The sequence below is a fragment of the Phocoena sinus genome, chromosome 2, assembly GCF_008692025.1.
Source record: "Phocoena sinus isolate mPhoSin1 chromosome 2, mPhoSin1.pri, whole genome shotgun sequence".
In the NCBI taxonomy this organism is placed as follows: Eukaryota; Metazoa; Chordata; class Mammalia; order Artiodactyla; family Phocoenidae; genus Phocoena; species Phocoena sinus.
In genome coordinates, this window is record NC_045764.1 from 84409045 (window position 1) to 84426685 (window position 17641).

General features: G+C 36.3%; 1 protein-coding gene across 5 annotated transcripts in view; it reads left to right on the forward strand.

Moving 5' to 3' along the window:
• The window catches only part of GABPB1 (GA binding protein transcription factor subunit beta 1), a 77310-nt gene that overhangs the window by 48417 nt on the left and 11252 nt on the right, over positions 1–17641 (forward strand). For 3 of the 5 annotated variants that reach the window (XM_032623714.1, XM_032623712.1, XM_032623713.1), the window contains exons 3-6: positions 371–538; positions 2161–2355; positions 3587–3734; positions 4086–4199. In XM_032623714.1, the coding sequence (XP_032479605.1) occupies positions 371–538; positions 2161–2355; positions 3587–3734; positions 4086–4199 (625 nt within the window). The remainder of the gene's footprint in view (positions 1–370; positions 539–2160; positions 2356–3586; positions 3735–4085; positions 4200–17641) is intronic. The other 2 variants (XM_032623715.1, XM_032623716.1) reach the window with 1 other exon arrangement.

Sequence of the window (17641 nt, forward strand, 5' to 3'; positions counted from 1 at the left end):
ATTTCATAGATGAAAAGTTTTGTGTGAATGGTGTGAGGAAAACTTTGTAATGCTCAAAAATTTCTGACCCTAATTATGTCTAATTCCTGATGAAATTAATTTTGTTTAGACTATCTGATAACAAAGAAAGCAAGTTTGAATTAAATGAAATATTGTCATTTCTTCCTCACTGAGAAATGAATGGGAATTCTTGAAGGCCCCTATGAAGAGACTGTGATCAGCAAAAATTATTCCTTTTCAGTTTTGAGTTACTGTGTAAACATTTGATATAAAGAGAATCTGTTTGCTCTGTAAACAGAATATATAAAGTAGAAGATAGAAGTATATTTTAAAATGACTATAGATGTGGATTTTTTTTCTTGTGGTATAGCTTGGAACTTCTCCACTTCATCTGGCAGCACAGTACGGACATTATTCCACCACAGAAGTACTACTCCGAGCTGGTGTAAGTAGGGATGCCAGAACCAAAGTGGACCGAACGCCACTGCATATGGCAGCTTCTGAGGGCCATGCCAGCATAGTGGAGGTTTTGCTTAAGGTATGTGTTCTCTTTTTGCACTTTGCTTTTGAAAGTAAGACCCCAAAGGCTATAAAATCATAGTGGTTTTATAAGAGGGAGAAGGGAACTAGTTTTGTTACTGACAGGGTTCTTGGACTCCTTAATCAATAGAAATTGATAAGAGGCCAGACAAGTAATTCAGGCAAGGCTTTATTAGGACTTGTGCTGTAGCACTAGGGAGCAAAAACAAGTATCAGGTTCCCTTGCTCGCTCCCTGACAGGGGAGGAGCTGGTCCCTTAAATGCAGTGAGGGTAGGGGCCAGTCCAGGGGTCACATGGGAGGGGTGGCTTGGGTGGTCTGTCCACCCCCTTAGTGGTGCTGTATGCAGTACCCTGCTTTTGCTCTCAACACCTCAGAAGTGGCAGTTGGGTTTTTGGTCTTTTGTATCTTATTGTTCATAATTTGCCCCAACTGCACATGCACGCAGTTATTTTTAGTCCCTTATATTAGTTTCTTTGTATTCTATTGCTGGAGGAGATGTTTGTCCAGGTGCAAGCACTGCAGCAAAGGGTCCCAGGTCCGAGCCTGTCTCTGTTTTATTGAATGTGTACTTTTTTCCCCCATCTTATCTCATTTTTTGTGTGTAAGCATTCATTTGAGTGAAAATTATTTTAAAGTGTTATTTTGTGGGGGGAAAAACTTCCTCATTGTATGTTTTTAGTTAAGTCAGACAATTGACTTCTTAGATCTTGGTCTTTGCTGTGGTGAGGGACTACAGCTTTGTCTTACTCAACATATTTAAAACGCACATGGAAGGGAATGTTAGGCTTGAATAATTAACAAACAAATAATACAGGCAGGGCTTTTTCTTTAATCATCTAAATGCCAAAGAGAAAATTCTGAAACAGAGAGTGATAGATTTAGATATTCTTAATTCTTTTCATTCTGGCCTCTAGATCAACTTATCCAAAAAACATACAATATAAGCCATGAGTACAAGTCATGTGTAATTCTAGATTTTGTATTAGCTACATTAAAAAAGTAAAAACAAAATAATTTTAATATTATATTTTATTTAACTCGGTATATATAAAATATTATAATTTCAACATGAAATCAATTTAAAAATTATTGAGATGTTTTACATCCTTTTTTTGGTGTGAGGTCTTTGAATTCCAGTGTGTATTTACATGCACAGCATAACTGTATTCGGCTACACATGTCTAGTGACAACCATAATGGATAGTGTATCTCTTGATAGCTCTCTATTAATTCATTATATTGCACTGGTTTTGAAAGCAAGGGATATTTTTGTGTAAATAAGGAGCTGGAGGGTTTTGGAGGAATGTTCATAGTTTTCCTTCACACCTTATGCCATTCAAACCCTTCATACTCACGGCTGGATGACTGAAAAAATAATTGCTGTACGCCTAAGAAATTAGAAGGAATGCAATTAGGAAAGCCAACATGTTAGGAAACTGATTACCTGACAGATGTGTGGTGTTTCCTGGAGCGTGTAGATCATTCAACACACAAAAATAAAGAGTTGGTCATATTAGTAGCAAATTCTTGGTTTAAAGCACAGTGGCTAGTATTTTCATATCAGGACTTCTTTATATTTCGTATTTTAGAAATTTCTTATTTTGAAATATTTGTATAGCATGGTGCTGATGTCAATGCAAAGGACATGTTGAAGATGACAGCTCTACATTGGGCCACAGAACACAATCATCAAGAGGTGGTGGAACTCTTAATCAAATATGGTGCTGATGTACACACGCAAAGTAAATTTTGTAAAACTGCGTTTGATATTTCAATAGACAATGGGAATGAAGATTTAGCAGAGATACTACAGGTAACTTTTGGCTTTTAATTTAAGAAAATAAAAGGATCTCTGTCATATGGATGATTTGAACTATTTAGCGTGTAGTTTTTCATTTTGGACTTATTTTGGACAGTCCTATTCCTTTTTCACTTCCTCTTTGTTCATTGCTGTTCATTTTCCTAATTGTAAGACCACAGTCTTTGCATGTAACATTAGAAGATTAGATAAAATGGTTACTTTCAGTGTTTGTAAGGTTCTGAATTCCCTTTTATACATTTTAGTCTATTAATTATTTTGATGCATGTTTGGATACCTTATGGTTTTTCAAGTCTGTTATACTTCCACTAACATTTTTTTTTAAGAATCATAATCATGTCCCCTCAGTGAGTGATGCAGTCTTCATCATTCTGATTGGTTTCTTTTATTTTTTCACCATCCTCAAAAAAATCTGTTTATGAACATAGTTATTTATGGTTTTTGGACAAGTTTTCCTACTAACCAACATTACTTCTCTTCTTTAGCTAGACAACATTGATGTAAATTTTCTTCTTATTGCGTCTTCTTGCCTATCTTCTTGTTCTCCTTCCCAGTAGAACTCTTCTCTAAGACTATCTGAGTCTGTTGAACTTCATCTAGTTACTTAAAAGATGTTATGTGTTCAGGAAAATAAATTTTGCTGTGCTTCTTCCAATTCTTTTACTCCCAAGAGTGCAGTTTGGAGCCTAGGGTTGAGGATGGAGGACAATTAACTGAGAAGGATGTGCTTTATATAGGTAGTGTTATATGTTGCTGAATATAGTAGAGAACATAATTTGATTTAAGTAATTTAATTTCTGTAGCGGCAGGGCAGCAGAATATCTTTCAACTGTGTTCTATTTACATATAGAACACAGATTTTTATTTTTGGCCCCACCGCGTGGCTCACGGGATCTTAGTTGCCTGACCAGGGATTGAACCTATGCCCTTGGCAGTGAAAGCGCAGAGTCCTAACCGCTGGACCGCCAGGGAATTCACTCAACTGAGTTCTATACAATCCTTTCAGATACCTACTTCGCCTCACATGGGATTTTGCTGCTTTACCTAATAGGGGAACTCAGGATATAAATACATATCTGTGATTTACCACTATACTTTCAGTAGACCAGAAACAAAGATTTCCATTTGTATTATATGATTCTTAGATTACAGGATGTTACATTGAAAGTCTGTCCTATATGTTCTGGTTATAATTCTGAAAACACTGTGGTAATTTGTCCTCTAGATTGCTATGCAGAACCAAATCAACACAAACCCAGAGAGTCCCGACACTGTGACGATACACGCTGCAACACCACAGTTTATCATTGGACCTGGAGGGGTGGTGAACCTAACAGGTCTGGTATCTTCAGAAAATTCATCCAAGGCAACAGGTATTGAGATGCATATAGGATAGCTGTTGGGATTTTATGCTTTAGTAGGTATTCATCCTTTTAAGAAAGGACTGTTGGAGAATGAGGGTAAGATTATATCAGCCACCTTGGTTTTCTTTGTTATAATTGGCAAAAAAATTTTTATGAGGCAAAATAATCCAAAGAAAGGTGATATTGCAAAATGTACTGCAGTATTACCTTTCAAAAGTTAATGCTATCCAAGCTTGTTTTTCACAAAACTAATATTATCTAAGCTTCATTTAAGAGTTGAATAAAGTAAAACAGATTATCAGAAAAATTCACTAGATTAAATTCCTTAAAAATTCAAACATGTTTTCTCCTTTATCGTAGATGAAACGGGTGTATCTGCTGTTCAATTTGGAAACTCCTCTACATCAGTATTAGCTACATTAGCTGCCTTAGCTGAAGCATCTGCTCCATTGTCCAATTCTTCAGAAACTCCAGGTTAGAAAAACGAGTCAAATGTGTATATCGAAAGTTGGAGATTCAAATATTTGCACAGGCCAGGAAGGAAATTTAAAAGACTAAAGGGGGGGCAGGGTTGAGGTTATGGCCATCTGAGGAGAGTGGGGCAGGACAAGGGTGCATCTCCTACTCAGCTCTAACTGATTATAGTAAAATGCTCAGTTAGTGTTGCCAGACTCTGTTTTTTTCAAGGGAAGCTGAAAATCTGGATTTTAAAAGAACATTAAATCTTGGCAATTATTTAAAATTAAATTAAGATTAAAATTAATTAAAATTAAAAACAAACTTGTGTGGTTCACAGAAAACATGTCTGTGTACCCCATTTGGCTTTGTTTTACTAGTCTGACTTTTTGTATAAATAAATTAGCTAAGTATATATGAACCTGCTGTCTTTTTCATAACTTTTAATTTTTGGCAGCTCTATTAGAATGACATAAAATCTTAATGACTGACAAAACTAGGAAATAGCACCCCAACAACCACCATTAAAGTATAACTTGGGGTTAAATGATTACAAACAGTATTAATAGCTGGTTTGATAAGGTTTACCTTTATACTTAACCAAAATAATTCTTGCTATAATTATGTAAGTAAAATATTTTTTTAATTAGGGAACTTAAAAGACTCCACAAAATTATTTTTCTTACTGTAGTTTAAGCCATTTTATTTGGACCAATGCTTAAGAAAGTAAAGAATAATTTGTTGTCATTCATTATTTAATTTTTTTTCAAAATGTGACTAATAATAATAATAACAGCAACAGTTCGCTGCATGTTTACTGTGTGTGCTATGCACTGTGGCTGATGTTTTACACATCTCATTTAATCCTCACCAAAAAGATTGAAGGTAGATATTACTGGATTTGACTCTTCAAGGTGATGATTGGATGATGTATTTTTTGGTGTGGGGGGGGTGGTTACTTATCTCTCGCCTTTCTCCCCCTCTCTCTCTCCCTCTCTCCCTCCGTCTCCCCCCTCCCCCCTCCCTCCCCCCTCTCTCCCCCTATGCCCCTCAACTAGTAATAGTAAACATTTATTCATTCTCCAGCTTCTTTAGCATTGTAATCAATGTTTGAATCTAAACCTTTATATTTGGGAGTCTTAAGATTTTTCTGAATCACTTTTGGCCATTAACAGCTACATGTATCATCCTATTGACATGCTGCTTTTATGACCTATGCCTGGATCTCTTCAGCACCTTTGTAATTGCATAAGTATATCAAAGAAAATTAATTTCATTGGTGGATTTCTATTTGATTAAACTTGTAAAATTTTTGCCTTTATTAAAGTACATATCTCTGAAAATTAATCTTTTCTTCAAAGTCAGCTCGAAGTTTTTACATTTAGATGTTTGACACCACAAATTGGTCATACCAACTTCTCTAACTTCTACCTTTGAAAATGTTATGTGTGGTCTAGTGTGAGAGAATTGACAATTTTAGTTGACTTTTATTGCATGTGACTTACAGTCTTCTGTGAGCACAACAATTTTTTTATTTCAATACTACATCATAGTGAAATCTTTCTGAAGGTATTTTAAGAGCTTGAATTAAGTTAAAATTCAGGTGAGTACATTGCCACCAGTATAAACAACTCAGCTGAGGTGTGTAATCACATAAAGAAATATCTTCTCGCAGGTCAGTTTGCACATGCTCAGTCAAGTTATTTCTCTGCCTCTTGGCCGTCCAGTTTCTTTTAACATCATTTGTCAGACTCATCCTGATTTAGAAATGTTTATATGTTTTTTCAAGGACATCTCAGGATCTGGGAAATAAAGTGGTACTCCCATTTTATATATGATGAAATTGAGGTTTGCGGAGGTTAAATAGTTTTGTCTAATGTAGCATGGCTATTAAGTGGTGAAAGGAAGTTTGTGCTCAAGGTCTGACTGATTCCCAAGTTGTGTGTCTGTGACCACTAAATATACTGTTTCCTCTATGCAGTTTCTTCAGGTGATCAGTGGCCGAGTCTCTTCTAGAATGTTTATAATTTGGTTTGTGATAGGAATAAATATTTGTGTAATCATCACTTTGTCTTGTATGAAACAAAAGCATCACTATTCCTAGTTTTACTTCTGAGGTGTATCTTTTGGAGCAGTCTTTTGAAATAAATGTTCTCCTGTTTGCCCTTTTTAAATGATTGAAAAACAAAATATAAGAACCATCAGTACACTAATTGGTACTGCTCTTATTCTTTCCTTTTACTGGCTAAGTAGTACAGTAAATACATCTTCTGATAATAAATAGCCAGTGTAGCAGCAAATGGACTGCATTTGAAATGGAAGCTAGCTGGCTGACATGGTCCTATATATAGAGGAGAGGTACTTATTATTTTTTTTTTTTTCTTGTATCTCAAAAGCTTTATTACATCTTTTTTTTTTTTTTAACATCTTTATTGGGGTATACTTGCTTTACAATGGTGTGTTAGTTTCTGCTTTATAACAAAGTGAATCAGCTATACATATACATATGCTCCCATGTGTCTTCCCTCTTGCGTGAGGAGAGGTACTTATGATAGTCTAGAATACCATGCTGTTTCATTTGAACTATGGCTTTAAATAGTTCTTTCATGTTTACATTAGGACTATCTTTGACATATAAAACAAATCTTAATGTTAGTCCAACGGGAACATCATAAAGGAAATCAGTCTAGTATAATGCTTTCATTGTGAAACGAAATGTCTTCTTGATGTTACAAGCAAATATAACTTCAGATTGTCACTGTTTGATGATTGAATTGCTTCCTTACTAGCATTTTTTATGTAAATATTTCCAGTTTTATTCTTTTCTCATAAACCTTTATTTTTCCAAGCATTTAACTTGTTAAATTTTTAATCTCCATGCATAATTTTCATGATTCTTTGTCTGTTTGATAGAAGTACAAAAAAAAATTTGATAAGTCTCAGTATACCCTGAAGCAACATTGTTGCTAATGTTCATTTTTATTAAATTGGTTTTTTGGGAGTTTTTATTTCAGTTCCTGAGCCCACAGGCCTATGCCAATGTGCATAATTATATTAAATAATCATTAGGTCTGTCTAGGTCCGGGCCAGGCCAGAAAAACATGATGGAACACTTGATGTAAGTCATAACTTTAACTTGGCATGATGAATTATAGAAAAATAATGATTAATATATATAGGGTTCTTGCTATAAGCTTGTTATTGTGCTAAGTGCTTTACGTGTATTATCTCATCTCGCAATAGTCATCTGAATTAAGATATTATCATTGATCATTGACTGAGGTTTAGTTTTCAGCTCTGAGGTTTCAGAAATATTTTATTAATATATCCTGGGTTAATATAAGGGACTACTCACACTCAGCAAACTCATAAGAAAGTGATACATAAATCAAAATACTAAGTTATTTATTTTTAATTTCTTTTAAAGGGAGGATACAACTGTCTTTTGATACATGAAATTACCTTACTCATTTTGAAACAAATCAGTGAAAAAATTTACAGCCTTTAAAAGTATGCAGACACAGTTTTCAAGATACTTGTTTAAAACATCCTTCATAATTTTGGAGTGGAATAATTCAGAAGTATCAGGCATCTCTAACATTAATATAATAATTGTCATCTTTTACATTATTATTATTATTTTTTAACATCTTTATTGGAATATAATTGCTTTACAGTGGTGTGTTAGTTTCTGCTCTATAACAAAGTGAATCAATTATACATATACATATGTTCCCATATCTCTTCCCTCTTGCGTCTCCCTCCCTCCCACCCTCCCTATCCCACCCCTCTAGGTGGTCACAAAGCACCGAGCTGATCTCCCTGTGCTATGCAACTGCTTCCCACTAGCTATCTATTTTACATTTGGTACTGTATATAAGTCCATGCCACTCTCTCACTTCGTCCCAGTTTACCCTTCCCCCTCCCCATGTCCTCAAGTCCATTCTCTATGTCTGCATCTTTATTCCTGTCCTGCCCCTAGGTTCTTCAAACAAACTAGTAGAATTTTTGCTCGGAAATAGTTGGAAATTATCTTGTTAATTTATGTACCCAATGATTAGAAGGCTGTGTTACTTTAAATATTCTGTGATTCAAGTTTTTTACTAATTTGAACTCCTCTCAGTTAGTTTGAATTAATATGATAATATCAACAAGAGCAGCATTCTTAAATTTTGTGGGAATCAGAATCACCTTCTCAACAATCATTTGCCCCAATTCTACCCCAGTGGATTCTGATTCAGTAACTTTAGGGTGGGACCGTGACATCCATATTTTTAACATGCTCTCAAAAGTGATCCTATGGCACACCAAACTTTAAGAATTTGACCCAAATTTTAAAAGTTCTATTTCTTACTACTAATAGATTGTATAGTAAATATCTAAAGATTGTGAGTGTACTACAGCAAAGATTTGCTTGAATAATATATATTTCTTATTTATTTCATTTTTATGCGTAATTTAATATTTATTCAACTGTTTATGGGGTGCATAGGTGAATCTGTACTAAGGAAAACATGTGGGAGAGAGGAATGGCTTTCTTTTTTTTCTTTTCTTTTCTTTCTTTCTTTCTTTTTACATCTTTATTGGAGTATAATTGCTTTACAATGGTGTGTTAGTTTCTGCTTTATAACAAAGTGAATCAGTTATACATATACATATGTTCCCATATCTCTTCCCTCTTCCGTCTCCCTCCCTCCCACCCTCCCTATCCCACCCCTCCAGGCAGTCACAAAGCACCGAGCTGATATCCCTGTGCTGTGCGGCTGCTTCCCACTAGCTATCTATCTTACGTTTGGTAGTGTATCTATGTCCATGCCTCTCTCTCGCTTTGTCACAGCTCACCCTTCCCCCTCCCCATATCCTCAAGTCCGTTCTCCAGTAGGTCTGTGTCTTTATTCCTGTCTTACCCCTAGGTTCTTCATGACATTATTTTTACTTAAATTCCATATATATGTGTTAGCATACGGTGTTTGTCTTTCTCTTTCTGACTTACTTCACTCTGTATGACAGACTCTAGGTCTATCCACCTCATTACAAATAGCTCAATTTCGTTTCTTTTTATGGCTAAGTGATATTCCATCGTATATATATGCCACATCTTCTTTATCCATTCATCCGATGATGGACACTTAGGTTGTTTCCATCTCCGGGCTAATGTAAATAGAGCTGCAATGAACAATTTGGTACATGACTCCTTTTGAATTATGATTTTCTCAGGGTATATGCCCAGTAGTGGGATTGCTGGGTCGTATGGTAGTTCTATTTGTAGTTTTTTAAGGAACCTCCATACTGTTCTCCACAGTGGTTGTAACAATTTACATTCCCACCAACAGTGCAAGAGAATTCCCTTTTCTCCACACCCTCTCCAGCATTTATTGTTTCTAGATTTTTTGATGATGGCCATTCTGACTGGTGTGAGATGATATCTCATTGTAGTTTTGATTTGCATTTCTCTAATGATTAATGATGTTGAGCATTCTTTCATGTGTTTGTTGGCAGTCTGTATATCTTCTTTGGAGAAATGTCTATTTAGGTCTTCTGCCCATTTTTGGATTAGGTTGTTTGTTTTTTTGTTATTGAGCTGCATGAGCTGCTTATAAATTTTGGAGATTAATCCTTTGTCAGTTGCTTCATTTACACGTTTTCTCCCATTCTGAGGGTTGTCTTTTGGTCTTGTTTATGGTTTCCTTTGCTGTTCAAAAGCTTTGAAGTTTCATTAGGCCCCGTTTGTTTATTTTTGTTTTTATTTCCATTTCTCTAGGAGGTGGGTCAAAAAGGATCTTGCTGTGATTTATGTCATAAAGTTTTCTGCCTATGTTTTCCTCTAAGAGTTTGATAGTTTCTGGCCTTACATTTAGGTCTTTAATCCATTTTGAGCTTATTTTTGTGTATGGTGTTAGGGAGTGATCTAATCTCATACTTTTACATGTACCTATCCAGTTTTCCCAGCTCCACTTATTGAAGAGGCTGTCCTTTCTCCACTGTACATTCCTGCCACCTTTATGAAAGATAAGGTGACCATATGTGCGTGGGTTTATCTCTGGGATTTCTATCCTGTTCCATTGATCTATCTTTCTGTTTTTGTGCCAGTACCGTACTGTCTTGATTACTGTAGCTTTGTAGTATAGTGTGAAGTCAGGCAGCCTGATTCCTCCAGCTCCGTTTATCGTTCTCAAGATTGCTTTGGCTATTCGGGGTCTTTTGTGTTTCCATACGAATTGTGAAATTTTTTGTTCCAGTTCTGTGAAAAATGCCAGTGGTAGTTTGATAGGGATTGCATTGAATCTGTACATTGCTTTGGGTAGTAGAGTCATTTTCACCATGTTGATTCTTCCAATCCAAGAACATGGTATATCTCTCCATCTATATGTATCATCTTTAATTTCTTTCATCAGTGTCTTATAATTTTCTGCATACAGGTCTTTTGTCTCCTTAGGTAGGTTTATTCCTAGATATTTTATTCTTTTTGTTGCAGTGATAAATGGGAGTGTTTTCTTGATTTCACTTTCAGATTTTTCATCATTAGTGTATAGGCATGCCAGAGATTTCTGTGCATTAATTTTGTATCCTGCTACTTTACCAAATTCATTGATTAGCTCTAGTAGTTTTCTAGTGGCATCTTTAGGATTCTCTATGTATAGTATCCTGTCATCTGCAAACAGTGACAGCTTTACTTCTTCTTTTCTGATTTGGATTCCTTTTATTTCCTTTTCTTCTCTGATTGCTGTGGCTAAAACTTCCAAAACTATGTTGAATAAGAGTGGTGAGAGTGGGCAACCTTGTCTTGTTCCTAATCTTAGCAGAAATGGTCTTAGTTTTTCACCATTGAGAATGATGTTGGCTGTGGGTTTGTCATATATGGCCTTTATTAAGTTGAGGCAAGTTCCCTCTATGCAGGGTTTTTATCATAAATGGGTGTTGAATTTTGTCGAAAGCTTTCTCTGCATCTATTGAGATGATCATATGGTTTTTCTCCTTCAATTTGTTAATATGCTGTGTCACGTTCATTGATTTGCATATATTGAAGGATCCTTGCATTCCTGGAAAAAACCCCACTTGATCATGGTGTATGATCCTTTTAATGTGCTTTTGATTCTGTTTGCTAGTATTTTGTTGAGGATTTTTGCATCTATGTTCATCAGTGATATTGGCCTATAGTTTTCTTTCTTTGTGACATCCTTGTTTGGTTTTGGCATCAGGGTGATGGTGGCCTCGTTGAATGAGTTTGGAAGTGTTCCTCCCTCTGCTATGTTTTGGAAGAGTTTGAGAAGGATAGGTGTTAGCTCTTCTCTAAATGTCTGATAGAATTCGCCTGTGAAGCCATCTGGTCCTGGGCTTTTGTTTGTTGGAAGATTTTTAATCACAGTTTCAATTTCAATGCTTGTGATTGGTCTGCTCCTATTTTCTATTTCTTCCTGATTCAGTCTTGGCAGGTTGTGCATTTCTAAGAATTTGTCCATTTCTTCCAGAGTGTCCATTTTATTGGCATAGAGTTGCTTGTAATAATCTCTCATGATCTTTTGTATTTCTGCAGTGTCAGTTGTTACTTCTCCTTTTTTCATTTCTAATTCTGTTGATTTGAGTCTTCTCCCTTTTTCTCTTGATGAGTCTGGCTAATGGTTTATCAATTTTGTTTATCTTCTCAAAGAACCAGCTTTTATTTTTATTGATCTTCGCTATCATTTCCTTCCTTTCTTTTTCATTTATATCTGATCTGATCTTTATGATTTCTTTGCTTCTGCTAACTTTGGGTTTTTTTGTTCTTCTTTCTCTGATTGCTTTAGGTGCAAGGTTAGGTTGTTTATTCGAGATGTTTCCTGTTTCTTAAGGTACGATTGTATTGCTATAAACTTCCCTCTTAGAACTGCTTTTGCTGCATCCCGTAGATTTTGGGTCGTCGTATCTCCATTGTCATTTGTTTCTAGGTATTTTTAAATTTCCTCTTTGATTTCTTCAGTGATCACTTCGTTATTAAGTAGTATATTGTTTAGCCTCCATGTGTATTTCTTACAGATCTTTTCCTGTAATTGATATCTAGTCTCATAGCATTGTGGTCGGAAAAGATACTTGATACAATTTTCTTAAATTTACCAAGGCTTGATTTGTGACGCAAGATATGATCTATCCTGGAGAATGTTCCTTGAGCACTTGAGAAAAAAGTGTATTCTGTTGTTTTTGGATGGAATGCCATATAAATATCAATTAAGCCCATCTTGTTTAATGTATCATTTAAAGCTTGTGTTTCCTTATTTATTTTCATTTTGGATGATCTGTCCATTGGTGAAAGTGGGGTGTTAAAGTCCCCTACTATGAATGTGTTACTGTCGATTTCCCCTTTTATGGCTGTTAGTATTTGCCTTATGTATTGAGGTGCTCCTATGTTGGGTGCATAAATATTTACAATTGCTATATCTTCTTCTTGGATCGATCCCTTGATCATTATGTAGTGTCCTTCTTTGTCTCTTCTAATAGTCTTTATTTTGAAGTCTATTTTGTCTGATATGAGAATTGCTACTCCAGCTTTGTTTTGATTTCCATTTGCATGGAATATCTTTTTCCATCCCCTTACTTTCAGTCTGTATGTGTCTCTAGGTCTGAAGTGGGTCTCTTGTAGACAGCATGTATATGGGTCTTGTATTTGTATCCATTCAGCCAATCTGTGTCTTTTGGTGGGAGCATTTAGTCCATTTACATTTAAGGTAATTATCGATATGTATGTTCCTATTTCCATTTTCTAAATTGCTTTGGGTTCCTTATTCTAGGTCTTTTCCTTCTCTTGTGTTTCTTGCCTAGAGAAGTTCCTTTAGCATTTGTTGTAAAGCTGGTTTGGTGGTGCTGAACTCTCAGCTTTTGCTTGTCTGTAAAGGTTTTAATTTCTCCATCAAATCTGAATGAGATCCTTGCTGGGTAGAGTTATCTTGGTTGCAGGTTTTTCTCCTTCATCACTTTAAATATGTCCTGCCACTCCCTTCTGGCTTGCAGGGTTTCTGCTGAAAGATCAGCTGTTAACCTTATGGGGATTCCCTTGTGTGTTATTTGTTTTTCCCTTGCTGCTTTTAATATGCTTTCTTTGTATTTAATTTTTGACAGTTTGATTAATATGTGTCTTGGCGTATTTCTCCTTGGATTTATCCTGTATGGGACTCTCTGTGCTTCCTGGACTTGATTAACTATTTCCTTTCCCATGTTTGGGAAGTTTTCAAGTATAATCTCTTCAAATATTTTCTCAGTCCCTTTCTTTTTCTCCTGGCTGCAGCAGCAAGAGCCTTTCATCCACACGGCTCAGAATGAAAGGGAGAAAAAGTAGAAAGAATTAGTAGAAGTAGAAAGAAAGAAAGAAAGGAGGGAACAAAGGAGGGAGGGAGGGAGGAAGGAAGGAGGGAAGGAAGGAAAAAAGAAAGATAAAGTACAATAAAGTAAAGTAAGATAAAATATAAAGTTATTAAAATAAAAAATAATTATTAAGAGAAAAAGAAAAAAATAAAAAAAAAACAAAAAAAACCGGACTGATAGAACTCTAGGACAAATGGTGGAAGCAAAGCTATACAGACAAAATCTCACACAGAAGCATACACATACACACTCACAAAAAGAGGAAAAGGGGAACAAATCATAAATCTTGCTCTCAAAGTCCACCTCCTTAATTTGGGATGATTCGTTGTCTATTCATGTATTCCACAGATGCAGGGTACATCAAGTTGATTGTGGAGATTTAATCCACTGCTCCTGAGGCTGCTGGGAGAGATTTCCCTTTCTCTTCTTTGTTCTCACAGCTTCCAGGGGCTCAGCTTTGGATTTGGCCCCACCACTGCGTGTAGGTCGCTGGAGGGCCTCTTTTCGTCTCTCAGCCAGGACAGGGTTAAAGGAGCCGCTGATTCAGGGGCTCTGGCTCACTCAGGCCAGGGGGAGGGAGGGGCACAGAGTGCGGGGCGAGCCCGCGGTGGCAGAGGCCGGTGTGACGTTGCACCAGCCTGAGGCGCGCCGTGCGTTCTCCCGGGGGAGTTGTCCCTGGATCCCGTGACCCCGGCAGTGGCGGGCTGCACAGGCTCCCCGGAAGAGGGGTGTGGATAGTGACCTGTGCTGGCACACAGGCTTCTTGGTGGTGGCAGCAGCAGCAGCAGCCTTAGCGTCTCATGCCCGTCTCTGGGGTCCGCGCTGTTAGCCGCGGCTTCCGCCCGTCTCTGGAGCTCCTTTAAGCAGTGCTCTTAATCCCCTCTTCTGGCGCACCAGGAAACAAAGAGGGAAGAAAATGTCTCTTGACATTTTCTCCAGACTTTTCCCCGGACTCCCTCCCGGCTAGCCGTGGCGCACTAAACCCCTGTAGGCTGTGTTCATGCCGCCAACCCCAGTCCTCTCCCTGTGCTCCGACCGAAGCCCGAGGCTCAACTCCCAGCCCCGCCCGCCCCGGCGTGTAAGCAAACAAGCCTCTCGGGCTGGTGAGTGCCGGTCGGCACTATAGTTCTTCAGGGGACAGAGATTACTTTTAGCTGGAGTTGGGGCATGGGGCTAGGGGAGTGGGGTGAGGTTGAGTTGTACCCTAAAGAATGAATGGGGTTTAAGGATTTAGATAGATAAGAACTCATTTCAAGTTATTCCATTTTGGAATGTATTCCAAAATGAAGATACAAAAAAGTAAATATTTTCTTTTGGGGATTGCAGCTGCCTTTTTCGTCATAAGAAAACCACCCCTTGGTAGTACACTATTAATAAACAGAGGCAATCGTGTTGTCCTATTTTTCTACCAAAGCTTACACACCAGTCTGTTACAGGTGTTTCCTATTTGGAAAATCAAAATTCCAGGAAGCTCTCACCCTTACTCTCACTTCTTGCTTCAGAACAAAATTAAAATGTACAAATAATAAAAATTCATGGAGGGATATATCATGCTTATGTTAAAGGAATAACTCAAAACTGTTCTTGAGCTAAATTTTCCATATATTGGTTTACAAATAGCTGTTCATTTACAATTAGAAATATATTTATTCATTCATTGAACAGATTTTTGTTGAATATCTCTTATGTTCTGGTAAACAATCATATACAGTCCCAACCTTTGTGGAACACGTCGTCTTTCAGTAGAATGAGATATTAAAGTTATTCACTCAGATAAATACTTGTGATTCGTGGTATATATAAAGAATACAGGATTTTGACCAAGTTGGTGAGTCTTTCTAGAGGAAGAGACATTTAAACTAAAGACTAAGTAGGAATTAGTGGAGCAAAACTTGGGGGAAGAACATTTTAGGAAGGAGGACACATGTGGAGCTTTTGAGGCAGGAAAGCTTGTCCTTTCAGAGGACTCAGAGACCAGCGTGGCTGAGCTCAGCAAGTGGGAGAGTAACTCACGGTAATTGAAGGTAAGATTATATAGGACTTTTAAAATGATTACTTTGGTGGGCTCTGGAAGGGAGTTTAGTTAGGAGTCTAATGCAGTCACCTGGGGAAGAAATAATGGTAGCGTGGATTAGGATTTGGCAAAGAGATAATAAGAAGTGAATAGATTTGAGAGTTATTTAGTTGTAGAATCAGAAGTTAAAATTGGTTGGATGTAGGCCTTACATCTGCAGTGTAGTTTAGTCCTTATGAAACTCTCATAAAATAATATTTTATGGCTCTAACCTACAGTCTTACATTGATTTTGCATTGCTTAGCCTTATTCTTTCTTGCGGCCCAGCTATATAATCCCATTAAATGGACATCTGTGACTACCCTTGTTTTTGTCTTTAGAGCAACTTCAGCTAATTGTTAATAAGGTGGTTTTTTCCAAAGGTATAATGCATCTGGTGGCTGTTTCCCTCCTTTCTCCTAATAGTGAAATTTGAGTCAGGTCCCCTTTGCATGTTGTTTTTTTTTTTTTTCTGTTCCTAAAGTAGATCAATAAAAGTGAACTGGCTTTCAGGTATATGCTGCTGGGCTTCATAAGATTGTTTTGTTTTGGCCTTTTTTTAAAAAATGTCAGGTTCTATTGCAGGCAATCCTACTTTTGAAATGTTATTTTTTTCTTCAGTAAGCCTAGTTTCTATTTTATTGAAATATTTATATGCATATAGAATTTTCAATCTTCTAGTAACATCTCAAAGACAGTTTTTTCCTTGTCTTAGTTGACTTTTATGGCATTAAAATTCAAAAGTCATGTTGAACAAGAGGTCTCAAACATTTTCAGAGATGCTGTAGATTATCTAGGCTCTCTTTGTATATTACAACTTGACTTTTAAATTAGACCAATGAATATTTATTAGTTATTTTTTTATCCGGGGTTTTATATTTGGATATATCTGTCTATGTATATTTTTTTAAATAACATTCTTTTTAAAGTTTTTAGGCTTTCTGTTTTATTCTTACATGTTTCAACATTTCACTGCTGGGTTGTTTTTAGGATTACTGAGGGGGTTCTTTGTTTTCTTACATAATTGGTTTCCTTATAATTTTTTCTTAAATTCCTTACCATAGAACAACTTAAAAAGAAAGCTTTTTAGATGAAAGGCAAGAACTCTCTTATCTTAATGACAGTCATTGCAAATAGTGCAAAGATGAAAGTTCTTGAGTTGTGCCTTGATCATATGTGGTCTCAGAAATTTCTTACATATGATTATGTTTTTTAAAATATTTGCTACTTATAGTTAACATTCAACCATAGTGAACATTTGTTTTTCATATGGATATTTTTTACAAGATGAAAGCAATAGTTAATGTCTTTGAAAACCTCAGTAGTTGTTCTATTGAATACATTACTGTTTTATGCCCTACATTTCATTTTAATAATTATCTTCCTGAAATTTTCTTAAGTGCTTGGTGATAAAGCCTAATTATGGTTTAAGACAAACAAAAATGAGAGAACTCAAAACATAAAGGTTTTTGCATTTTGAATATCATCTGTGGTTTGCATTGTGACCCTTGATTACGCAAATAACACAGTAACAGGATTGCAGCCAGGCCTGTTACCATGAGTTCATCCTTGAAAACTAGTGTTCTAGTACTTACCTTGCCTTTTATTAAAAAAGGAGTTTGTTTAATTAGAGCATCTCTGTATTTAGTAAATCCCTTGGTCGTTCATATCCATGACATTCTGCTGGAATTTGGTAGCAACTTGGCGTGTTTCAGAGTAACTGTGTATCTGAAGGGTAGCGTGACTTCAGGAGAGAATGATTTTATTTCATTACACTTTTGGTAAAGTGTTGCCTCAAATAACACATTTCAAAAAACCATATCATTTAGAAATAGTTTTTTTTGTCATTTCTTTTTTTCAGAATTAGTTATATTAAAACGTTTTTTAATGTTGATAGTTTTAAAAACCCATAGAAAAATTGGAGAATGAACTTTATACCTTGCACCTGTATTCACCACCTGTTAACATCTTGCCACATCTGCATGTTCACACACAAAAACAGACACATGCTTTTATTTTGCCAAATTATCTGAAAGTAGGCTAAAGACATCATGACACTTCATCCTTAAATTCT